The sequence below is a fragment of the Leuciscus leuciscus genome (assembly GCF_965113295.1).
Source record: "Leuciscus leuciscus genome assembly, chromosome: 21".
NCBI classification, from domain to species: Eukaryota; Metazoa; Chordata; class Actinopteri; order Cypriniformes; family Leuciscidae; genus Leuciscus; species Leuciscus leuciscus.
Window position 1 is genome coordinate 22,183,928 of NC_138745.1, and position 15,085 is coordinate 22,199,012.

Consider the following 15,085-nt stretch of genomic DNA (forward strand, 5'->3'; position numbering starts at 1 on the left):
AATGCGTTACATAAGAGGCTCAGAAAAGCAGACTTGCTCTGTGCCAGCTATGAGATTTAATCTATATATAGGGACCGGCTGCTTTGTTAGCATCTCTTGTTCTTCGTGTTCTTTAAGTATCGATACCACAATGGCATTACATTTTGCACTGCCTTCTATCAATGTTGTCTAAGTTTTATCTAAATTACAATGCTTCTAGTGAGTTTTAAAGAGTGGTCTACTCTACACACTAATGAATTCCCTTAAATGTCCAACAATGGACAAAAATGTAGCACGAAGCAACTTGGGCATCGCTACACAGGATTTTCTGCATCTTCAATTCTTTCCACCTTGTAGAATTGTTTTTGTCATTATCAGCGTTTCTGTCTTCTGTTTCTGACCTTTTCTGCTTTTTCGTCCATACAAGTACCGATTCTCCCATTGCCTCCGCTGGTAAAGCACGATACACACTTGGCCTCACCAAACAACACTACGCTACTATCACCAACAGCAGCAGCCTATAACATGAGGTTTCTCTCCTACAGTATGTTTAGTGAAACACTGCGGGTGGAGATGAATGGGGGAACATTAACCTGTGTTGATAATGGACATAAATAAATGTACCTTTGCATTTTCAATGCAGGGGCAGATGGCCCAGGCAGCACTGGCCTGAACTTCTGGATTGGGGTTCTTCAGCAAAGACCAAAGAAGTCGTACGCCATCAAGACGATCGATGATCCTAAGAGAGAAGAATAACAACTTGTCACTTCTGGATACTGCGAGAGACGTCACACCAAGCATACAACAAACTGATTTATCACCCCCAATTACATAGTCTACAACGCAGTGTACAGTGTAAGCTCATGCATTTATTCTCCAACATGTTTATATGTCTGTTTTCCCAGGGTTCAGTTTGGCTCTTGCAGTGGACTATCCCTCCTGGTGTGATGATGAAAACATTCCAGTAGCAGATCAGAAAGCTGCTCAGCATGGCTTTCCCATCACATCCTACCTGCTCAGTTCCTTACGCTGGTACCCCCTGCTCACCTTCCAACAACTCCATTCAAACATGTTCACATCAGCCTGGCCGAAAGCTGACCCGTACAATGGTTTTAGGAGGTCCGTGCGGATATTTATAGCCAACCTTGGACAAACACACACACACACTCGTATAGAGCGTGACGTTTTAACTCTGTTCCTGTCGGTGACTCAGAGGAAAAAAACCAGAAAAAAAAAGTATTTTTTCCAAGTCAAACATTCTCAGAGACAAGTCTTTCTATATTTCACTGCTTCTGAGTGAGGTTTACTTAAGAACAGGCTGTATTTCATGCTCCGGATATGATTCTACTAAAGGATGCAGTCAGGCTCTGGGAAGCACGGGAAAATGACTCTTCAGTGCGGTCCGTTTGTCAGGTATAAATAACATGTAACCTGTTTCCCATGTGTGCATCCAGCGACAAGGCCGACATTCAATGCTGTCATAATTGCTAAACCACGCCGCAAAGGGAGGCGCCAGTGAACGGAGGTTGGGCCAAGCACTGGTCAGAGCCATCTCAACACCAAGCGTAACCCCCAACCCCATCCTCATAATAAATCAGTTTGAGAGGCATGATAACAGGGAGAGCCCACGCTATCCTGAGAGGCCACTAAATCCTTCAGGAACAGGACATAATCCTGCACTTGGACAGGTAAGACGCACTCAACACTACAGCAGTAGGATGTACTTAGAAATCAGTTCCAAGGCTGGTGAAGCAGTGGACGTTCATAGTTTGGGATATGTGCACCAAATTCATGTTTCTGACAACAATGGAAAATTCAGTTGGAATTAATAGATTAATAAAGATCAAATATTTCAATAAATCATTTTGAAAAGGTAATGTTTGTTTTCCCACCAATGATTTTGAGATTTCCAGATAATTATATACCATGTAAAGGGCAGACCATCATGTATTCTTTGTTCTGGTCTTGATTTCAGAAACAGGCCTAAATATGCTGTTCTACTAAAGAAAACAATTATCAAATATGAGCTATGCTAATTGCTTTGCAGACTACTCTGCTTCATTCTAATAATAACCATCAACATGGAACACAAAGGAATTAAAGCACATTAAAAAAAGACTTTGTTTACAACTACAAGGAAAAGGGAACAAAAAGATGAATCCTAAATATAGATTCCATGAGAAAATATGTTCTTTGAGAGCTGTTACATAGATCTTCAGCACTTAAGTTCTTGGTCACTCAAATATTGAAATGAAATGAAATGAAATGGAATGGACTTATTTCTTCAAAACCAAGCTTTGTGGACTTTTACTACACCACTGTGCTTGCTCACTTCCATAAACGTATTAATCTTTCAGACAAAGGCTGTGTGAGCTTGGGTGCTGAAGAGAAGGGGAACAAAACGCTCTTCATTTGTGTCCAGCCTTAATTAAGAAGGGGACTGCAGTCTATAACAGTCTTGTAAAAGCAATGAAAGTCAGATGTGCTAAATATACAAAAAGGCCAATACTCAAATCTCTGTGAATGTGTGAATTACATGGCAGTTTTGTGCTTTGTATATGTTTAAGTCAATGATACTTGTTTTTCTGTTTGTTAACCATATGCCACCTCTATATGATTCCTGATTTGATTCAATTCAGATTTCATTAAATTAAGATTCCTTTGGGTGCATTTAATTTATAATGTCCATTTTGCTTATATATGAAAGAAATTCTCTCTCTAGAGAGACTATACATACTTTACTATACATACACTATGTTTTTTGATTCACAAAAAAAGAGCTGGTTCATAACACTCATTTGTTAGCCAATTGGACTACATTGTATGTTTGTTTTTGTTGGATGCAGCCTGAGAGAGAAACTCAATAGAAATATGTTTCTTGCTATTATTTCACAGTACACAGTATTTTTATTGCATGACACTCAATACAGTACAGTCAAGTGCACAGAGTGAAAAGTTGAAAAAGACATTCTGTATATTCATCTGTGCTTATGCTCTCCTGCCTGTTTCTGTTTAGCAAGTCCAAATGGCCGTTGTCAGAAGTGCTTTTCAGCTTACACAAACTGACCGCACTGAGACAATAAAAGGCCTCCACCCCAGCCACAGCTATGAGTCTCACAGCAGGTAGAGTAAACACAGATCTTCAGGCCCTGTAATTACAGCACCAGGGCTAAGGGCTCTCGCCCTGCATGTGTGGAGCATGGAGCCTGGTCAAACTGCACAACCCTGGGCCTGTTGGATCCGCTGCAGAAGCGGTGAACATGGAATCTTTTACAGAGAACAAGAACAATGCCTTGTCATCCTAAACCAAGCCAATGGCAACAGTGAAAGGGATTACAGGGCCAAGGTTGGACATCGAATATTGTCAGCTGTTGGATTGCTTCAGGACAACTGTTTTGGATCCAGGTTAATTAGGTAACACACAATAAGTGAAAACAGTCTGATATGGACACAGGGAAAATCTGTTATAGTTATACTGTACAGAGCGTTATTATTTGACTTGCAAAGGACATATTTAAGAGTGTTGTAAAGATACAATCAATCAATTTAAGGTAAGACTTACGTCATGTTCTCAGGGTCAGTGGCACAGGCTCCCACGGCCCTTGTGACGTTGACTAGTAGGGCCTGGTTAGTACCAGTGAGTAGGTTGACCAAAGGCTTGATACCACTGCACTTGCGGATGGTGGCAAGATTCTCCGATATTTGGGCACATTCTCCCAGAGCCCCCACTACATTAACGAGTACCTCTTCTGGTTGGTCTTTGAGCAGAAGTACCAGAATCTCCAGTGCCTTATACTCCTGAAATCTGGGAGAGAGAGTGAGCAAGAAATTATTACTCGTATGCAAGCCCAAGAAAATGGTGCATATATAATTTCCATTATATAATTAATATAATGATCGGAGTGCTTCCAATCAAAAACAAATACAAGGACTCACTATACAAAGGCATCAATTGGTTATCTGCAAGAAAAATAGTATTTCCTGTTGCTTCCACAAAATGAGCATTTCTGGTGCACTCTTTTTTTGAAATATTTTTTTTTTAGCACATTTCTTGTGTGAGCACACTTGCCTGTAATCTCTAAACCATAAAATTGCAGCTTTTGAATTACGTTTTGTAATGAATAGTGAGCTTACCCCTGTGTGCTTAAATTGTTGTTTAAAATGTGGTATCTGATAACAGGATAATGGTAAATCCAAGAAAAAAAACCCAAGTTGTGTCAACATTGCTCGCAAGGACCTTTCTTAATTTGACACAAAAACATGAAATGGGTTGTTTGTTATTAGATGAAGCATTTTTTTCCATCATGTAATGGATTGTAAAAACATGAAGACTCAAAACCATAAATAGCAACAGGAAGTATTTGTAAGGGTTGTGGATATCAGGGAGGAGAATAAATCCTGTAATGTTATATTGCCTCAACATTTCCCACGCTGCTCGCAATATGCATTTATGCTCGATGACCACATTTTCTGGTTTGGAGCAAGAAAACAAGAGCTTTTGGTGCGATTCTGGCCTTGTTTGCAAAGTAGTGGTAAACTACAGTAAACATTTAAAAGGCATATAATGTGGTCACAGGGAGCCTCAACTAATCTCTGATGTACGGTTAAGCTATACGGCTGTTTTTATTCACAGTTACGGTTTCTGGTTAAGCAGTCCTGATGGCCATTGGAAAGAGTGTTCAAGGTCATTTGGCTCAGGTCAAAGTCAACCAACATTTTCTCGCGAGTAAATTTAAAGAATAACTGGCAAAATTAGCTCAGCTTTAAAAAAAGAAAAGAAAAAAAGAAGTCAGAAATAAGGCCAGGCCTATGCTCAAACATAGCATGTAAAACAGAGATGCCATCAGAGAAATGTTATCAGTATGCTACATTAAAGTTGTGGAGTAATTACATGTTACCTCTGATAAATGGACTGTGGTTGTTGTCTATTTTTGTAAAGCCAACACCAACCTGCCAAATAACCGTGCCAAGAGAAACAACATAAAACAGCACCGGTCAGTCGCTACCACAAAACAAAGGTTAAAGAGTGAGCATGCACTGTTTTAGAGCTCCTAACAGCATCCTAAATGCTCCCATCGACTCTTTGATTAATAGTACAGAACTATCTTTGCAAAGCACATTGTTATAGTTGTAAGAAGAAGAAAAAAAATATAATAAATCACAGACAGAGGATATTTAATGCGGGAGGCTGAGGAAAGACTGGACAGAAGAATTTTTAGATCTGTAAGTGAACAGTAAAACCCAAAACAACTGACCCTTTGCTATAAGCCCCACCTTAACCCTCGGGTGCTCTTCGGTAGGAAAAAAATTTACATTTTGTTTTTGTAGAATGTTTTACTTCATCGGAATGGTACGAAACTTGGTAAAGGTTTTGGCACTTGCTATGTGAACACACACACAAAAAAATTCATAGACATTATTCGAAAAGGTTAAATGGTCCTGAAAAAAAGAGTCACACTTGTGCTCCTCACGGTCAAAAATGACCTCATTGGAAATTAATGAAAACTTTTGGTACTGCAGCCAAACAAAATCTTACTGAAAGCTCATTTTTCGAGATATCAAGCTCAAATTTGGAACACAAATTGTTTAGGTTTATGGCTTTGATTTTCTTGCAGTTTTAGAGTAAAACGTGTTTTATATATATATATATATATATATATATATCATATAACATTTTATTTATTTATTTTGAAATTTGTTGTTGTTATCAGTTCTAATCCATTTCAAATGAGGCTTTTCTCTTTTGATTTTATAGGTTTTTTAGTGTCTACAGTTTTTAACCACATTACTGCAAGATTTAAGATTTTTTTTTAAAGAAAAAAAGTCAGATAAAAAAGTTTTGCAATGTCACTTTATTCCAGCCCTTGTATAACTAATTTTACCAAACCATTTCAACCACATTATGAGGACATTTACATTTTTACATAAAATTGCACAGTTCATTAAAATCTCCAGTTCATGCCTATGAGATGTTCAGTAAAGCTTCTCTGAGTTAACATCAGCAATCAAGGGGGATAGAGCTATGCAAAGGGTCAATCATTTCAAAATGAAGCTACTGAAGAACACCTTGATGGCACTAGCAAAGTGGGAAGATATGGGAAATAAGTAGTGATGCACCAAAATAAAAATTTTAATGAAACATTGAAACCAAAAGTGTTCATTTGGTCGAAAAATAAAGCTTTGTTAATTAAATTTGGGTATTTGAACTTGGTGTGCTGTCAGGGTGTTGTGTCCTCAGGTGATAAATTATTGTAGTTAAGTTATTCAGCAATGAGCTGCCTCTCGATATTTTAGCCGAAATTGTTTTATTCATTGCTACTCTAGCATCATTTTTAGTTACAGTTTACCTGTCGTAGTTTATCTATGTAGTGTGCACGAAATAGATTCTGACATGGTCAAAGCACACCATGGGATAGCATTAATTAAACATCACAGTTCCGGTCAATGATTTCGACCCTCTTTTTTTTTTTGTGCCATTTCAGATTAATATTTATCACTAGAAATTACTGCATAATTAAGTCTTTAGTGCATTCTTACCTGAAAGATAATAGATTACAGTGATCTTGCATTTAAAGCTCTATATGAGTAAAAATTCCAGTGAATCCCCTTTGTGTATAATTATATTAAGGTTATGATTATAATCATTCTAATATTTTTCTTGTTATAGTATAACCATTTTAATTTTATGCATCATTAATCAGCTAAATGGTTAACATATGCCTTTCCCAGCATATTTGTGGAGGTCTCACATTCTGTTCAGGCACGGCCACCTTCTAAAAGCCCCTTCAACCCAGCCCTGAACCCCTCTCTCTGCTGGACTCGCACGGCCAGCCCTCTCATCAGCCACACAAAGACATGCTGTCTGCTGCTGGCAACACCAGGACTCTCAGCTTGTGTGCTTTCAGTGGAGAAAAATATGGAGGAAAAGCACCTCAAAATTATTACCACTGTAAAATACATTCTAAAATGATTTTTGCCTTAAAACGCCAGGCTGGGATTGTTTCTGAAATGGCACACCAAGACCAGATGGATCGAGAAAACATTCCCTGGTAAGTGCTCAATGACCTAGCGCTCCCCTACTTCGACAGATTTCATTTTCATAAATGGTTGGTTGTTTTATTCCAAATGCTGCGTTTGACCTTGATGCTTTATATATTGTACAAAAAAAAAAACATTGTAATAAAACCAGTTCTTTCTTCATGTCCAAGTATGCATTAAATATTCTGCCAGAAACACAGTGATTTTCTATACAGCTGGCATCTAAAACTTTCAACCAGCCACCTGTGCAAGTGAACACAGCACAATACAGACTATAATACATAGGCGTAATTTGCTGGTGGGACATGTCCCCACCACTTTTCACCAGAGTTGGTTTTGACCTCACCTCAGCAAGGCAAAGAAAAAGCACCTCTAATCTAATTATTCTTCATAACCGAATTCAAACATAAAACACATATATTTGCACCGACCAGACAGACCTGATATACAGACACACATATCGGAATTTTTAAGACCAAATAATGCTAATGCTATGTAAATAACTATATAAAGAGTAAGAAAAAATAAAAGTGGAAACATTTTGTTTTGTGGGAAAAACATTCAAAAAACATCGTTTTTGGTGTGTGAACGGGCCTTTATACATCAGTAGTGTTCACTAACTTTGTTTACTTGCTTGTTTAATCTCTTTTAAGCATAAGTTTCAGTGAGACTTCTTCAGCGGTATTACTGCGGCCCCAATCTTGACAACTAAATGTTTTTACAGAGCATTACTTTTCTTAGAGGACACTTATTTTGCTAATGGGGCATTAAGCGAATTGAATGTGGCATGGGGCACCTGCCTCTAGTTTCAGCAAACTAAGCCTGATGTAAACGTAGGATGAGCTTTTGTCAGTTTTGACTTATGAGGTGGAGAGAGAGTGGCCTTTCTGCTACTGGGCCCTTTCAGACGCAAGCCTCCCTCTGAATTCCTCTTTCAATACTATTCTATTGCGACTGGTGTGGAGCCAGACAGTAGATCCTTCTACAGATCCTAGTCTATAACAATCCCATAAAAAAAACTCTTATCATAAACTAAAAATGTAAATTTATCAGCTCCTTGGCCTCAAACTTGTGAAAATAACACCTGATAATTTATAGACAGGTAATGGTGGAATTAAATAATGCATTTTTGAGTCCCCAAACGCATACTGCAAAGCAAAGTAAATGTGTAAATCACTTTTATATGAGAGTGCTTGTGTGACAGAACGGGCAAGCCAGATGAAGATTCCAAGGTTTTTCGTATTTATGGGGGAAACTGACTGGCTTAAAAGACATCAGCCGCCAGAAAAATTACACCAGGAAAGCCTCCAGGACGGTCATCATCTTCGCTGAGCTAAGTGACGTTGGAATAAAGGCCAGCGTGCTTTACATGACAAACGATTTAAGAGTCTTTCAGCTTACACTCCTGATTATTACAGCACGACTGTTTCAGAGAAGCATTCCACATCTTCCAGATCCCACTAGCCGCACTAATGGAGCAACGGCCTCGACTAACACATCACGGGCGTCTATAAAATCAACACTTTACTTCATCTTTTGTTAGCGGTATGGGTGAAAGAACAATTTGCATTCCTTCAGCATAAAGTCATCATAAAAGATCAGAGCTCATTGACAGAGTTTATAAAAACTTTTGCTCTCTCTTCAAATAATCACTTCTGTAGCCACATTCAGAGCAGACTCGGATGCACAATGGTGACAGCTCTGAGCCATGGAAAATCTGAGTGTTAGAAGTGAACAAATGAGACATCTCATAAAAATGAAGGCTTTGATTGCACATCCTCTGTCCTTCTCCCAACCAGACCCCTTTGTGGTACACGATTTGACCAAATCTGGAGCCAATTACGCATCTCACATTGACTTGACACCTCCTAGTCTAAAGATTCATATGCCACTTAAAGATCAGGAAGTCTAGCTGACCGAGCAATGAGAAATGTAGATTTTTAGGAATGGAATATTATTTAAAAATGAGCACAATCTTTTAATAATATTTAATATTTAATTTAATATTCTGTGTCAAATACACTCCTTCAGGATTCGTATAAGTTTCGGAAGTTTTTTCGAGTATGGCCCTGTATGACGTCATAAAGGGTGGAATTCCTTGAACGGGAACTTCTCCTGCAAGAGCGCGCCCATCAACGTGGTTCGTTTGGGTTACGGACGCCGTCGGCAGCGCTGTCATTTTGTTTTTAGGCCACAAAATCAACAATGTCACCAAAGACGTGTGTTTTTGCAACAGAGTTGTGCAAGTGTGTTTGTTCCCCGGCATTTCTGTGACAAAAAAAGTTTTATAAACAAGGACAAGTTTGACGATGGATTTGCAGATCGTTTGAAACTGAAAGATGGAGCAGTCCCAGGTATAAAAGATCCCGGTCATGAGTCGGAATTGCAGGCGGTATGTAACATCAAATGTCTATTTTGTTGGCAATCTGTGCGTAAGTGCATATAATAAACAAGACGAATGTATAGTGATTTAAAAGTTTTCCAGGGATAATGCGATGATTTATTGTGCATGACTCTTAGCTCCGCTCACGGCACGCCTCCAGGAGATCGCCTGTTTTCGGAAAAAAACGGTACAGCGTATCTGTCTTTTATAAATCTGATAAAACCAAAGACTCTTCTGAGAAATGAAGGATGCAATACTACTCTATAGGTACTTAAGATTAACATGAGATTGGCAGAAACTGTGTGTGTTATGCCCCCTTTAAATTAATTAATATACTGCTTAAAATATTTCTTCCACTCATAATGCGTAATTGTGGTTGTTCTGAGAGGATGGTTGTTCATACCCGTCATAATTTCTTTGAAAAATTAAATAAATCTTTTTGCAAAGGATCTGTAGTTACATGCACATACTTAGCTACATTTTCCATGCTGATGGAACATTTCCAGATGGCTCCAGTTGTGGCGGCTAGTAACTGCTTGTTTGCAGCTTGGTTGAGCAACATGACCAGTGGCTTCAGTCCACCGTACTGCCGCACCAGATCACGGGTATGTTTATCTTCTGCACACTAAAACAGGAATGAAGCCACACACTCATAAAAAGCTTTAAGTAGTATCGAGATGTGCACTGTATTGTGACAGTCAAAGCCAGGACTAAATTAGTACGCCATTTCATTTTTACCTCAACCTCACCCCTTTTATCCATTGCCAAAGAAAAGTGTAGTTGAGTGTGTAGGGCCGTACCTTAAAGATAGCGCTGGCACAGTGCATTTGGAGCTCCTGGTTGTCACAGCTGAGGTTCTTCACCAGATCCTCAATCATGCCCTCAGTCTGTATAGCAATTCTGTAGCTCTTCTGCCAATACAAATATGCAGAATGTCTTTCTACGCTGAACACCTACTGTAAAAACCACTCTGCCTTGCCAAACAACACTGCGTGCAGCGACATAGCGCTTATTTCATCCTAAGGTTTCTTGCTTCTGGCATCACAGTCATTCACATCTTCAAGCTGGTCCTTTAATAGAAAACAATCTTCCAGTAAAAATTAAAGTTTCATGAACAGTATGTTATTTTCAGCCATACTTTGCACAGAGTGTCCTTATAGACCTTATGTGCCAGAGAAACGAGGGCGCCGCCATCTTTAGAATATTGTCTTTTAACTTCCGTTTTGCGGTCGCTCTGTATATTTCTATGGCATTGCTGTCCAGGAGTAATTAGCTTTTCAAGTGGATTTACTTAATGTAAAGTTAACGAAAGTTATCATGAGGACTGTAATGTTTAAAGCAGATGACTTGAATGTCAGTCGACCGGGAAGATTTTAAAACGAGCCGTTCATTAATAAACACGCAAAATCGCTGTGAAAATACAGACCGGAAGTCAAAAGACAACGAGCACAGCGCTGAAAAGGGGCGTGGCTACATAAGGTCTATATAGTGGCTTTATACACTCACCTAAAGGATTATTAGGAACACCTGTTCAATTTCTCATTAATGCAATTATCTAATCAACCAATCACATGGCAGTTGCTTCAATTCATTTAGGGGTGTGGTCCTGGTCAAGACAATCTCCTGAACTCCAAACTGAATGTCAGAATGGGAAAGATAGGTGAGCGTGGAAATTTTGAGCGTGGCATGGTTGTTGGTGCCAGACGGGCCGGTCTGAGTATTTCACAATCTGCTCAGTTACTGGGATTTTCACGCACAACCATTTCTAGGGTTTACAAAGAATGGTGTGAAAAGGGAAAAACATCCAGTATGCGGCAGTCCTGTGGGCGAAGATGCCTTGTTGATGCTAGAGGTCAGAGGAGAATGGGCCGACTGATTCAAGCTGATAGAAGAGCAACTTTGACTGAAATAACCACTCGTTACAACCGAGGTATGCAGCAAAGCATTTGTGAAGCCACAACACGCACAACCTTGAGGCGGATGGGCTACAATAGCAGAAGACCCCACCGGGTACCACTCATCTCCACTACAAATAGGAAAAAGAGGCTACAATTTGCACGAGCTCACCAAAATTGGACAGTTGAAGACTGGAAAAATGTTGCCTGGTCTGATGAGTCTCGATTTCTGTTGAGACATTCAGATGGTAGAGTCAGAATTTGGCGTAAACAGAATGAGAACATGGATCCATCATGCCTTGTTACCACTGTGCAGGCTGGTGGTGGTGGTGTAATGGTGTGGGGGATGTTTTCTTGGCACACTTTAGGCCCCTTAGTGCCAATTGGGCATCGTTTAAATGCCACGGCCTACCTGAGCATTGTTTCTGACCATGTCCATCCCTTTATGACCACCATGTACCCATCCTCTGATGGCTACTTCCAGCAGGATAATGCACCATGTCACAAAGCTCGAATCATTTCAAATTGGTTTCTTGAACATGACAATGAGTTCACTGTACTAAAATGGCCCCCACAGTCACCAGATCTCAACCCAAGAGAGCATCTTTGGGATGTGGTGGAACGGGAGCTTCGTGCCCTGGATGTGCATCCCACAAATCTCCATCAACTGTAAGATGCTATCCTATCAATATGGGCCAACATTTCTAAAGAATGCTTTCAGCACCTTGTTGAATCAATGCCACGTAGAATTAAGGCAGTTCTGAAGGCGAAAGGGGGTCAAACACAGTATTAGTATGGTGTTCCTAATAATCCTTTCGGTGAGTGTATGTAGCAGTTGTAGCTTGCATTATGTTTCATAATACTTTTGTAAATGTAAATATACTTTATTGTATTTAGTGGTATTTACAGTGCCATGGCATATAAATAATACATTTGAAATTCAAAATTAGACTACCATTGAAAGGTCTTTTTTTACCACACCAAGGCTGCATTTATTTGATAGCTACAAGCATAAACAGTAATATTGTGAAATATTATAACAATTAAAATTACTGTTTTGTAATTTAATATTTTAAAATGTAATTTATTCCTGTGATGGCAAAGCTGAATTTTCAGTCTTCAGTGTCACATGAGCCTTCAGAAATAATCTAATATTCTGATTTTGTGCTTATTTCTTATTATACATTTTTAATATTATTAATTTCTTATTACCAGTGTTAAAAACAGTTAATATTAATATAAGTTAACGCTTAATATTTTTGTGGAAATGGTGACGGCAAATGAATGGGAAAGACCACTGCATCTTGAGACAGGCCCTATTAAAATAACTATTTTAACTTGGCACAGTGCATTAAAAACATGACGCTGAGTGATTAACTCCCGTCAAGGCAGTTGTACAAAAATAGTTTGCATGCTTATTGTGATATCTATGGTAATCTGCAGACAGCGCAAAAAGACAGGCTTAGAGGTGTTTTTCATTCAGCGAGTCTTCAGCAATACCCGCCTTTCGATCACAAAACACCAAAGCACTTTCATTTTCTTCTTAAGAATTTTTTTTTAGATGTTCTTAAGAAAATATCTGAGAACAACTTAAGAATTTTTCAAGAATTACTTTTAGGAACATTCGAACAAACTTCTTAACGTTTATCTTGAGAAGATTTTCATGAATCCGGCCCCTGTTTTTGGTGCAGCACACAAACTAGTACTGTTTTTTTTTTTGTAATACCAATAGGGCATTCAAAACATAGCTAAACTCATATTCTAAAACTGATTTGAACAGTTTGAGCAAACCTCAGAAGCACACTCCTGCAATGTTCCCACCACAGGGATGAGCACGTTCTTCTGCGGTGATTTGAGCAGCCGAGCGAGCAGAGGGATACCCCCGGCCTGGCGGATGGCTTCCTTGTTCCAGGTGCTCTTGCTGCAGCTCCAGAGAGCCAGAGCCCCACAGCGCGCCACCTCCACATCTCTCTCCTGCTCCTTACTCAGAGAAACACCATCAGGCACGCAATCCAACAACTCCACCTGCAAGAAACAACTTCAGTTTATTGCCTCATTTTAAAGCACTTTCCCGGGCTTGAACTTTGAAACAATGCAATAGATTTGTCACTCTGCCTCACATGATTTCATGCTAACATTACATTTCTATTCCTTATGATGCTTTATATTGTTTTCATTTCACTCCCGTTAAGGTAGAAGAGTCGTGGCATGTGAAAACGAGTAGGAATGTGTTATTAGTGGGGTCATGGTGTATTTTATGACATCTTCAGTGCAGGATGTGGAATACAATATCCTGCCCTGAAGCTGCCAACATTCATCTAAACATTCATCATCAGCCAAAGATTGGCTGTTACTTAAGAGGGCTTGAAAATTCAGACTATGTCACACCAAAATCTACAAATGACCACATCCTTCAAAGAGTAAATTTCATGTTTCCCTGCTGTCAAGTCAGAAAGGCCACTTTAACACAGCATTACACGCGCGTGCTGTTCAGAGGTGGTCTGGGACTTTAAATGTAACTAATCTATGATAGCTACATAGAGAACGTCCGAGTCTGGCCCCGAGTAAATATACAGAGCAGAGTAACACGTGAGCCCTAATCATACCGAGCGTCACTCTGTCAATAAACACACATGCCAGGATGAGGGGGAGAACGACATTCAATCTGTTTTGACCTGCAATGTGCTCCCTTTGATGCTGGCATTGAAAATGATTGGGAGAAACAGACTGAAAGAAAGAGTGAGTGGAGAAATAGAGGCTGGTATACACGTTCTATTGCTTGTCCCTCAACATTATCCTACCTTTTGTCTCTTTTCCTTGTGCGAGTTCTTAATCAAGGGGAACCTGTTTTGACAAACGCATAAGCACAGACTTCATGTTTCTCACCAGTTTCTTGATGCCACCATGCTGTCGGACTGTCCTGCGGGCCCGTCTGAACTTGGCGACGTTGGCGATGGTCTCTGCAGCAAGGCTCTTCAGCTCTTTGTCAGGGGAGTCCAGGATAGACACCATGGTCTGCAAACCGCCCAAATCAGCGATGGTTCGCCGAATCTGGGAGTTACAACTGATCTCCTTCAAGATCTTCAGAGAACCAATCTAACCGCAAAGGAGAGTAAAGTATCCATTATAAGAATAACTGCTTCATATACCTAATGCTGCGTCATGTAGAAATGATACACTCAAGAGAACAAAAATGCCAGTGGCCTCAACACATTTCTGTTTGATATGCTTTTTAAAAAATAATATTAAGTGTTACCCTGATGCATGTTACATTTAACAATTAAATACTTTGTTAAAATAGTTATCATTTTGTAATTATGGTCATTTTGACAATATATAAATGTTGGAATCACTCACAGTGTCTCAGTATATTGTATTATCATGTGTGCATATTAAAGTATAAAAAGTAAAAGAAAAATAATATGTAAATACACCATCGTTCAAAACGTTGGGGTTAGAACTTTAAAAAAAGAAAGTATACTTCTATTCAGCAAGGATACATAAACAGAATATAAGTGACAGTAAAGACAGTAATAACATTACAAAAGATTTATATTTCAAATAAATTATTTTCTTTTGAACTTTCTATTCATCAGCGAATATTTCCACAAAAATATTAGGCAGAACAACTAAGAAATGTTACAGGATCAACAAATCAATTGGATCAGCATATTAGTATGATTTCTAAAGAATCATTAGACACTGAAGAAGGGAAAATTCAGCTTTGCCATCACAGGAATAAATTACATTCTGTGATGCTCCAGAATGTAACACGATGCATTTACAACCA

At 39.1% G+C, this 15,085-nt stretch overlaps 1 protein-coding gene across 2 annotated transcripts in view; it reads right to left on the bottom strand.

The window, feature by feature from the left end:
- odad2 (outer dynein arm docking complex subunit 2) overlaps positions 1 to 15,085 on the bottom strand; it is a 58,840-nt gene that overhangs the window by 12,077 nt on the left and 31,678 nt on the right. For both annotated transcript variants that reach the window (XM_082151727.1, XM_082151726.1), the window contains exons 12-17: positions 14,182 to 14,391; positions 13,087 to 13,320; positions 10,201 to 10,311; positions 9,871 to 10,025; positions 3,542 to 3,784; positions 604 to 718 (exon numbers count right to left, since the gene is read on the bottom strand). In XM_082151727.1, the coding sequence (XP_082007853.1) occupies positions 604 to 718; positions 3,542 to 3,784; positions 9,871 to 10,025; positions 10,201 to 10,311; positions 13,087 to 13,320; positions 14,182 to 14,391 (1,068 nt within the window). The remainder of the gene's footprint in view (positions 1 to 603; positions 719 to 3,541; positions 3,785 to 9,870; positions 10,026 to 10,200; positions 10,312 to 13,086; positions 13,321 to 14,181; positions 14,392 to 15,085) is intronic.